General features: G+C 40.4%; 2 protein-coding genes across 2 annotated transcripts; one reads left to right on the forward strand and one right to left on the reverse strand.

Moving 5' to 3' along the window:
* The first annotated feature begins 518 nt into the window (after positions 1–518).
* si:dkey-201i24.3 (uncharacterized) lies at positions 519–8,192 on the forward strand. Its single transcript, XM_055034420.1, has 13 exons — positions 519–608; positions 848–930; positions 2,533–2,643; positions 2,822–2,950; positions 4,220–4,359; positions 4,429–4,637; positions 4,720–4,785; positions 4,864–4,984; positions 5,062–5,186; positions 6,503–6,622; positions 6,832–6,999; positions 7,712–7,862; positions 7,940–8,192. The coding sequence occupies exons 1-13, from the start codon at positions 519–521 to the stop codon at positions 8,011–8,013; spliced, it is 1,587 nt and encodes a 528-aa protein (XP_054890395.1). The 3' UTR covers positions 8,014–8,192.
* Positions 8,035–10,268, reverse strand: slc35a4 (solute carrier family 35 member A4). Its single transcript, XM_055034663.1, has one exon. The coding sequence runs from the start codon at positions 10,261–10,263 to the stop codon at positions 9,310–9,312; it is 954 nt and encodes a 317-aa protein (XP_054890638.1). The 5' UTR covers positions 10,264–10,268; the 3' UTR covers positions 8,035–9,309.
* Positions 10,269–10,372: the final 104 nt, after the last annotated feature.

A 10,372-nucleotide genomic window follows, 5' to 3' on the forward strand; every position in this document is an offset into this window, starting at 1 on the left:
GAGTAAAGACTGTATTGACGTGTTGGTTGAATTGTTACTCATGTCTATCCACTGTTAGATGTGTGGGGGAGTAGAGACAGTGAGAGTGGGAGTTGTACTCACAACAAGCCCAGGTAAATAAACTTCTGGAATATGTGCATTTATTTGGTTTTGAGTGCTGAGTTGAAGAAGGTTCACATGTTCTTGGACTCACAGATTATAAAGACTGTGCAGCTTTAGCAGTTGAAGGATGTGAAGTTAACCACAAATCTGCTACACATGAGGTAACCCTGTTCCTGCGCCACAATATTTAAGATGTTCTCTAGAAGGTGCCACAAGTCAGATGTGTTTTTTAGGAACCAAAGTCCTTCACATTTGATCAGGTTGTAACAGCCGACTGTGTAGAGGTAACACACTTTTTAATCTGCTTTCATACACTTTCTGTTGACTATTAAATGTTTTAAATCTTAGAAACTAACAATCTGAACCGAAACACGCAGAGGCTTCACTCTGAGCTCCTGCAGCCTCTGACCGAGTCCATGTCGAATGGCTATAACGTAGCACTGCTGATGTGTGGAACTCCCACGGAGATGGTTGGAGCCGTGACGGACAAAAGTATCCTCAGACAGGTGGACAATAACATTTTTACTCTATGCTTTAGAGGATGTTCTGTTTTTTTGCTTGGACCGGATTCTGAGACTCTGACCTTGTTTTAGGTCCTGACAAGTCTGTTCAGTTGCACAACATCAGAGGAAAAAGCAGACTCCTTCACCTCTGTATCATTTCTTCAGGTCTGCCCTTGTGTTGAAAGGTAGAACCCCAAAGCAGCTTTGACGTGACATGACTTGGAATATTGTTTCTCTGACAGTTTTACCCAGACGGGAGCGCAGTGGATCTCCTCAGCCTCAGTAAAGAAACTTTGCAGCTCGTAATCCATCCTGTACTCGGAAGGTATATTACGATTATGTATGTATTTACGGACCATATTAACTTAGATTTTGAAAAAGAAAATCTAATATTCAGTTTCCCAGTGGCCAAACCTTCTTGGTATTATTTAAAGCCGCCTTGATCAACAGATCTTGCCTCTGGGACAAAATGTTTTGTGTGCCCATCAGTGATTTTATTTCCTTTCCACTGACCTCCCATTGGGGAGTGCCGTGGGGTTTCATTTTACACCCTTTTTTGTCATAGTACTTCATGCCTCTTGGGCACTATTTTTCAGAAATAAGATTTTCTTTCATGTTTATGTAGTGGATTTTCATCTTTATTTCCCAGTGAAGCACACTGGGGAGTGTCCTGTCCCGAAGTTCTTTTTTATTGATTTTAGGAGATGGATGGCACAAAATGTTCAACATTCTAGTGAGAATAAGAAAGAAGTTTTGCTGAGCAGACATGAACGACTCCAACAAGATCACCTTTTAACTCTCTTAACTTTCTGTTCCCACATGAGAAAATTTTATCATTTTTGTCCAGGCCTGTTTATATTCTGTTAACCCTCATTTTAAAATCAGGGTCCGATTTTCATTGGTTAAATTGTATTACATTTTTATTAATCATTTCTTTTGTCAGTTTCAAGTTCTTTCAGTGGCCATTGTGGCTTTTATGGTAATCAATAGAAGTTTGTCAACAACCTTGTTCACATGTGTAATAGTTTTGTAAAAACAAAAACAGAAAAAAAGCTGAAAAAAATCAATATTATATTGTCAAAAGGCAACCTTGAGAAGCTAACATGCTTTAATCACCTTTTGCTTTGATTGATTTAACCTTCCAACAGGTACAAGCAAACAAGAACACATTTTTCCAATTTTGAATTCCTTTTACAAATTGCTATATAAATATTTTAATCACTTTTACACTCTGTCAGTAGTTTCGCTGCATTTCACCTGCCTGACTTGCTGTACCTGTTTGCACTGTTGCTTTGTCTCAGGTCAGTGTGCCACATGCTTTTACCTGCTCCTAGAGCTTGAGGCGAAATTTGATGTGATAGACTTAAAACCGTGGAATGCTTTCTCACGGTCTCAGACAGGTTTATTTTTTTATATTAAGGAAACCTTTTTTAACCCACTGCACAATGTAGTCACGGTCAGGTGACACGAAAAAGCAAAAAACACAAAAAGCTTCAGAAAGTGTGGAGAAAAATCAATCATCGCCACTTTAAGAGATTGCAAGAAATTTTGGCCTGATGAAAGCAAAACATTATCAAATTAATGGTTGCTGTATAGAGCAGCCATTATTTTATTTTATTTTTTTCAAAATTACGCTATATACTGATGTACAACAATGATTAAAAAATCCTTTTATCTGAGGCTTCAACATACAAATGTTTTGCTCTTTACCAAATCTTAAAGTAGTTTAAATCTGACATCAGATGTACAAATGCACAAGTGAGAGATTCCTTTACCATTTATTAAACAAGACAGAGGCAAGGAAATAATAAAATGCTCCCTAAATAATCTTATCTGCAAGAATATAAAAGGATGCAAGTTTAAAAAACAACTGATGCCTATGTGGCTGACACAGAAACCACATATCTATCTCTGTTTTGTTTCTCAGTGTTGTAGAAGGTTTGTCCGAGGTGTGTGTATGTTCAGCAGAGGAAGCCTGTGATGTTTTCAAAGCCTGCAGGGAGTCAATGAAAACCAACCCAGGAAGCCTTTCCAGCCGGTAGGTCATATTTCATCAATTCGCTCCAAAAGGCTTAAACACAGAGGATAGAACCAAACGTCTTGCATTTACTTGATTTCCTGAATTGTGAAACCGTCTCAGTGACCGAACCTGCTGTCTCTCCAAGACATCTGAAAAAATAAACGTGCTTGTTGTCTGTGTCACATGTTTTCCTCAGATGCAGTTCCCTGTTCTCAGTGACAGCTGAGTGGAAACTCCATCCGGAGCAGGCGGAGTCGGATGTCTGCTGCAGCAAACTGCAGCTGTTCAGCCTTGCGGGAGGAGCCAGCAGGACTGACCTCAGGGGGTCGGTGACATACAATCCCAACCTATCGGTTACACGAGTCTGAGTGGCTGATCAAATATTTACCTACCAATGCTCACCGAACTGTAGCAACCTGTCCAGAATACATGACATCCTAATATTTGCTGCAATTGTTCAATTGCAGCAAATCCAATTTATGCTGCTATTATGTATAATTTCTATTGTAAATTTAATCTGAGATATATTAAACATTTAGTCTAAACTAAGAAGATAGTGTACTGAAAATCATGTGCATAATTTTACGCTTGAGTTCTCTCCAAAATTAATAACCCTTTTGGTTGAAGCTGCAGCTTTTAGTCTTACTCAATTAATTTCTCCAAGATTTCTTAGCTTCATTTTATATATGCAGTGGCTCATTGCCATCTGTCCAAGAGCAGAGTGTGTATTTACATAAAATGACAACAAAGTAAGTGACACAAATCAAGACGATGTGTTAACAGCGTGAGCTTTCTTGTAAGAAAACCCTCCTGGGTTGTTTCTCCTGTCATGTTCCTGCTGCGACTCACAGATATGTCATTGTCTCTGACAATCATACCTTTTCTTAAACTTTATTAATATATTTATTTTCAAAGATAGAAGCGCAGGGATAAAAATCTTCAGAATAAGCAGCCATCTGCCATGTTGAGGGTTTGGGGGAGCAAGAGTATTTTTAAGAGGAAGGTAAACAAAGAGAGGGGAGTTAATGACAGAGTTGGTCTTTGACTAGAAGAGAAACATTCCTGAGCCAGAATATTCTCACTATGTAAAATAAAAACAGAACACACAGAATTTAAGGCAGCAAAAATTCAGTCAATAGCAGCATCGAGGAATGAAGGTATTTCAAAAGGAAAATAAGCTATTTTTATTGGCTTATAAACAGGAAACACTGAGAAACATTGAACAAGGAGCTCTTAATTTAGAAATAAATACAGTCTAGACAAAATGAACGGTGTCAATAGCTACATCTAGGGCTTCGTCTTGGAACAAAACACAACTGAACGCAATAAAACACTGATCAGGAATACTTTCTCATGAATAAAGACAATTTACTTGAAATACTGGCACATATATTTGTTCAGACATACAAAGATCAATGAAACTAAGATGTTTTCTATTCATCCCAAACTCGAATGGACATCGATTTGTCTGCGGGACGGATTTCCTGTGTGCAGTTGTTAACATGGCAATGACAAATTGGCAACTAAAAACTTCAACTTGCTGTTTCTTATTTTCACATGAGATTTCCTAATATAAGCATTTTTTTTCCCCCAGAGTCATCCCGCTGTTGAAGGTCGTAGACCAGACACTAAACTCACCTCCTGTAGTCAGCCACAGCCTCCTTCATGAATTGCTTAAAGACGCACTTACAGGAACCAACAGGACATTTCTCATCTACTGCATCAACCCTCAAGGTAAATGAAAGGAACATAGAAATGGGGGGGAAGTTGAGTTAAATCTGACTGGGTATTACGTCTTCTCAGGTTTCCTTGATGATGAAACTCAATCTGCTTTACATTTGGCTCAGAAAGTGAGAGGATTAGTCACTAAACCGACTTCTGTTTGCTGGAATCCGAGGACAACTGAGCAGGAGCTTCGCGAAAGGATCATGGAGCTACAAAATGTGCTGCTGCTCGGGGAGAGAGAGGTGCAGAGCATTTACAAGTTAGCTCAGCTGACTCAGAACCTGAAGGTAAATAAAACAAAATCAAAACTACAGCAGTCAATACAGCAGCATGTCAGTGCAATAAAACATTCTGCCCTCTCTAAAACAGATAGTGAAACATCAGTCGTGGGAGAAGAGGAGAGAGAAGTCAGAGAGAATAAAAGCCAAAATTAAGGTCTGGTGGTTGTCCACCATAATATAACATAGCTAAATTCAAACTATACAGGTTAATATTTGCTTTTTAACGTGACAGAAATCATCAATCGGCAGCCACCAACTTTCTGTAGATTGTCTCATCAAAGAGAAAGGAAGTACAGAAATGGCTAAACATCTGCAGGAAAAGTTGAGACAAGAAATGGAGGAACACATCAGAGGTAACATGATACATTTCACAGTATAATTGATAAAGATATTCCTGATTGAGTATTTTGTGTGTCTCTGGTATTTCCAGAAGGTGAAAGCAGCACAGAAAAGGTCCAGGAGCGGGTAACCAGAATCCAACAGCAGAAGGAAGCTCTGAGAGAAGAAGCACTGAAGAATGGGAATGTCTCAGCAAAATCCCAATTCTGTCAACAAGTAATGTACATTGTCTCAAATATTCCATTGCTCATGTTGTCCACTGATTCAAGCTCAGGTACTCAATTTCTGTTTCCAGTTCAGATGGATTGTGCCATTTATCTTAAAGCTTGAAACATGAATGTAAAACCAGAAATTTGACATTTCCAATTATTAATGTTTCGGCCACTTAAACGCAATATTTTCAATGATTATTTTTGATTTATTCTTGATTTCTTTCAGAAAAATATAACATATTTTTGCTGTCGTTAGTCAAACGTTTCTGTTGAGAAAATGTGTGTACTTTTGCCACAATAATTTGTAATAATTTACAACCTCACTGACTGTTCTGTCTGACTTTATGCCTAGACTTTATAGCAACAAGCTTTAAAAACTAAAACCAACATATTACAGGTATATTTCTAACATTAAGAAGCATAAAATGGCGACATATTTTCCTGGAGTCTTAGGAAAGAAGGTGTTCTTGTGAGTAGGATTCCTCACAGCATGACATCACCAGCTTTACCATAACGGAGTACCAGTATGGTTCTGACAAAATCATCTTTTTTCTGGTGTAAGGGTTCTTTCAATCTGGTCTGACAAACTTTTTACATGGTGCATCATTAAGAATACCTTCCATACGGCCACTTTATCACATAGCCTAATTTTAGAGGAAGGGATCGTTTTTGGGTCTTACTCAAAAAGGTGAGGTCGACTCATAAATCGTTTCGTCTGGTTTTAAGACACCTACAGTGATCTATGCTCAACACTGTTTTACTGTGATGATAACACAGGAATGTCTTCGCTCTACCGTCGGCTAACCTGATTGGAGCCCCTCCTGAAAATAGTTTTTAATGCCCCAAACTTTCACATTCTAGTTAATATTTTTTCCCATAAACAGCTTCATTCTTTGATAAGAGCATTAAGGGAGAGATGGGAGAAAATCCCTGTGAGAGCAACTTCAAACATTAACCCTGAGCAAATCTTCATTGTTTCATTTACTCGTTTCCCTTCCAACACTATTTTCTCCACTTGAGAAACTCTTAAGCCTCCCAAATGTCATCCGTGCCACTCCTGTAACTAATATCCCTCCTGAAAGCTTTGTGAACCCCCCCTCCAGCAGGATCTTGTTAGAAATCCACTGAGAGTTGTTCAGAAAGTGCTGTAATTATTGCCTCCTGGGACAACTCTTTGTAGAAAGCTCTGCGTACACGACCGCTGGTTCGACAGCACATTTACAAAGCTTAGTCCAGTCTTTTCAACATCTAAACAAGATTTATGCTTGGATTAGTGGGCAACACACACTAAGACGTTAATTTTGCCATTTTGATGATTAGTCTCAGTTGGAATACAATGAAGCGCAGGAGCGGAGGAGGCAACTTAAGGAGGATCACACAAGATTAATTCAGGAGGAGGTGGCGAAGATGGAGAGAGACTTGGCGCAGGAGCAGCCGCCGGTGAGATAATGAGATACCCTGTTATTTAACATTCTGTTTGTGATCCATCTCAGCCGAGAGTGCTGAGTCAGTTTGAATAAGTGCAAGGCTGAATTTATGGTGGGCAGAAATGGCTGCACTTCCATATTAACTCTGGTATTTCCTTGTATTTTTTTTTCTCTCTCTCTTCCCCCATTTCAACCACTGTTTTTTATTCATTGCTCCGTCAGACAGAAAGCCCTCAGAGGGAGCTGCTGGTGCTGAGCAGAGAGAGGCAGGTCCTGGTGATGCAAATAGAGGCGCTTCGTGCTGAGGCCCAGCAGGCAGAAAGCGACCTTCAGGATCAGCACCACAGACACCAAACGGAGCTGCATTGTTTGAGGGAAGAGAGCCTACAGGTGGGAATTAATTAGCTTTATATCCACACAAAATATTGTTTCTCGGTTTGGAAAAAGATTTGCATTAAAGAGAGAGAGAGAGCACAAAAACAACATCATAGGCTGAGAGAGCAGCGAGTGCATAGTTTAGGAAAGAAAATACACTGAGTTGCTGCAAAGCAGAGTAACATTGAACTCTTTTCCCTCAGGATGTGCATAAAATTGAACCTAAGAATCAAAAAACTAATTCTTAGAATTGTGTAAATTCTACCTTTGAATTATTTTCTTAAGGCTTTTCAGTAAGAAAGTTCAAAGACATGCATATAAATTGGTTGTGAATATGTTGTGGTTTAAACTGCTGCCAGTCTCCTCATTGACTTAGGGAACCTTGGGTGCATGTCACTAAACCTAATCTTAGCCATTATTGTCTATAATAGGCTTGAACTCTTGCAATTTTGCCCTTGCTGTACTGTATTTATTCAGATGAAGGCCCCATTATGAGCTGAGCAAAGCATATCTGGTTGTCATTTCTCTTTATTGTGAATATAGTTTAATACAGTAATAGTTTAATAGATTATTTGTATTAAAAAACAAACAAGCATAAGCGAACCCCATTATTGTTTGTAGGCTTTTGAAGTAACGACATAATTTTACAGTCAAGAATCCAATTGATCCAACACAAATTTAACTGCATCACCCAAACATGCTCGTTATCGGTCTTCCTGCTCTGCAGGTGTTCCGGGCGTTTCGTCAAGTTAGCGAGGAGCAGAGGAAGATTTCAGAGGGAAGATACAGGAGTGTGTTGCTGGAAGCTGTGCAGGATGCCATCTACCTGTCTGCTCAGAATCAGCAGCTGCAAGCTGAAAACAAGGAACTTCGAAAAGGTCGGTGTTTCCCCGCAGCTGGTCACATAACTGGAAAGGCTCTTCACAAATGTTCTCATGTTTTTCTAACTCTGCAGCAGTGGGGGAGATTAAAGACGCTCTTGCTGTGCGAGGAGATCCTGCGACTCACCTGATAAACCTGCATCAATGAGTCTCATACTGAAAACGCGTGTTGGTTAATGGTTCAGAAACTTTATTGGTCATAAACGCAACATGTAACATTTTAACCTTGATGTTGTGTTTTAAAGATGATCTGGTTTATGATTATGGATCCTTGCAGCATGTCTCTGCAACAATGTAACTGTGTAGCAAACAAAACATAACATTTGATTCATTTTGCCAGCTCGTTCTTTCTGCGTCTGCAGTAAATAAAGTCAAGGACTAAAGGAGTTCAGTTTTAGAAGGCAGATAACTTAAAGGCTAAATAAAACACAAATCAGACAATGCCCTACAAAAGGTCCTTATGTCCCTCAAGATTCTCCACATTTTATCACATGCGGCTTCAATGTCTGTATTTTACTAGGATTTTAAGCAATGGACCAACCGCAGTGTGAAGATTAAAGTTTTGGAAGTCTGATGGAGCAGAACTTTGACCAGAAAAGCAGTCGAGAATCCCACTGTAACACTAGAGGAGCTACAGGGATCCATAGCTCAGGTGCAACAACCTATTAAAAGGATTTGTCATGCACTTCACAAATCAGGCCATTTTACAAGAGAGTTTCAGAAAGAGAATCAATGTTGAAGTAAAGTTATAAGAAGTTTAACATAAGCCACTTGGGAACGAGAGCAAACATGTTTAAGGTGCTTTGGTTAAATAAAATTATTTGCCAAACACCATGATTGCACATCAGCTTTAAAACAAGATCCTCATGGTAACCCAGACTGCTGGTGATGCTGTAGTAGGAGCAGGGACGCTGGTTAGAGTTTATGTGAAAATTAAATGGAATTACCAGGCCTGTTTGTTAGAGGCTTTACAATACCTCTAACAGACCTGGTTAGAGGTATTGTAACCAGGCTTGGTTTCAATACCTCAGTCCAGCTGACTGTAATCTCAAACCTACGTTCTACAAATGTATATGTTATAACGATCTAGTCAAAGTCCAGACCTAATTTGTGGCAAGCTCTGCTTCTGATCTAAGTGGGTTTCAACTAGAGAAGAGTAAAAATGTTTCTAGATGTAGCACAGCTTGATGACCCCAAAAGATCTGCAGCTGCCCCAAAACGTGATTCGTTGAAACACGTTTCAAACTAAAGTCCTACCTTTCATATCTTATGTGAATGACATTACATTGTTTTCCACTCACTTCACTCATTTGATAAAATGTTTTGAGAGAAATGGATACTTTTCCATTGCAGTGAAATAATTCAAATGTTAAGGACCACAACTGGCAGCCTTTGTTTGAAGCTCCTCTGAAGCCAAACATGCAGGTCTCTAATGAACCCTCTGCTATCTGTAATAAAGGTAAGCTGCCAATCCAATCAGAGTACAAGGCAGAGGAAACAAAGGAGTGAGCTGTAAGCCTAAAATGGCCCAGGACAGCAGCGCATTAACCAGCATGGAGCAGGAAATGACAAACAGTCTAGTAATCCCGCTACCATGTTTGAGCACCACAGACATCAGAAGTCCATTTGCTGCCTGTCCTGCGATAATAGCCCACACCACCCCCGAGTAGCCCTCCAGAAACCCTGGGTCACTTCCGATGGAGGAGAGAGAGGACAGCCCATTGATTGCCACTCCAAACACATAGAGGTAGAGGTTCTGAATGCTGAGGGGCAAGCTTTGGCTCTTCAGCACCCTCTCTGTGTAAACTGCTGCCAGCCCCGACACGCCGGCGTAAACCAGCACAAGAAAAAGCCCCCAAGCAGTGATGTGAATCCTGGGACCCTCATCGACGTCAATCCTCTCAGAGCCTTGTAGATCCAGGCTGCTGTAGCTGTGGAAGCCCCCCGCAGCCATGAGGAGCCCCAGGGCGAACCACTGCTCAGACCGCAGCCTCTTCCCCAGACAGGCGGAGTACAGCAGGGCGGTCGAAGCTATTTTCAGATTAGAGAGTATTTGAAATGAGCTTGGGTCCATGTAGGCCTGCATGATGACAACCAGGTTGTTGTTTAAGGTGTACAGCACTGCAGGGATCGCATAAGGGGCAATGAGAAGTGGAGACCGCGGTATCGACGTGGCGCCTGTGAAAACCAGGCTCAGCAGGGAGATGAGCAGCTTGGCCAGCTCGATCATGAGGACGCAGGAGGAGGCGTTGAATGGGACTTGACCGTCTACTTTGGTGAGAGTGATAAGCGGCGCATGAGAACCATAGATGAGCACCATCAGGCCCAGCAGGAAGCCCCACTTGATCCTGTTAGTCCTGACCGGGGTTTGAGACCCCACGTTCTTGATTACAATCATTCTAAATGACACAAAACAAACACCAGCTTCAACAAGTACAAAGGATAACTTAAGTGCAAAAAAAATAAAATAAATCAGTTTTCTTTAACTATTATTTCCAAAACATTCT

Source organism: Poeciliopsis prolifica, unplaced genomic scaffold, assembly GCF_027474105.1.
Source record: "Poeciliopsis prolifica strain line A6 unplaced genomic scaffold, Auburn_PproV2 SCAFFOLD009, whole genome shotgun sequence".
Taxonomy (NCBI): Eukaryota; Metazoa; Chordata; class Actinopteri; order Cyprinodontiformes; family Poeciliidae; genus Poeciliopsis; species Poeciliopsis prolifica.

Excerpts from the sequence above, each read along its gene's own strand:
- slc35a4 (XM_055034663.1), bottom strand. The coding sequence starts at position 10,263 with ATGATTGTAATCAAGAACGTGGGGTCTCAAACCCCGGTCAGGACTAAC.
- si:dkey-201i24.3 (XM_055034420.1), top strand. The coding sequence starts at position 519 with ATGTCGAATGGCTATAACGTAGCACTGCTGATGTGTGGAACTCCCACG. Across the intron at positions 2,644-2,821 it reads CCAGGAAGCCTTTCCAGCCG|ATGCAGTTCCCTGTTCTCAG; the intron begins GTAGGTCATATT and ends TGTTTTCCTCAG. Across the intron at positions 5,187-6,502 it reads AATCCCAATTCTGTCAACAA|TCTCAGTTGGAATACAATGA; the intron begins GTAATGTACATT and ends TTTGATGATTAG.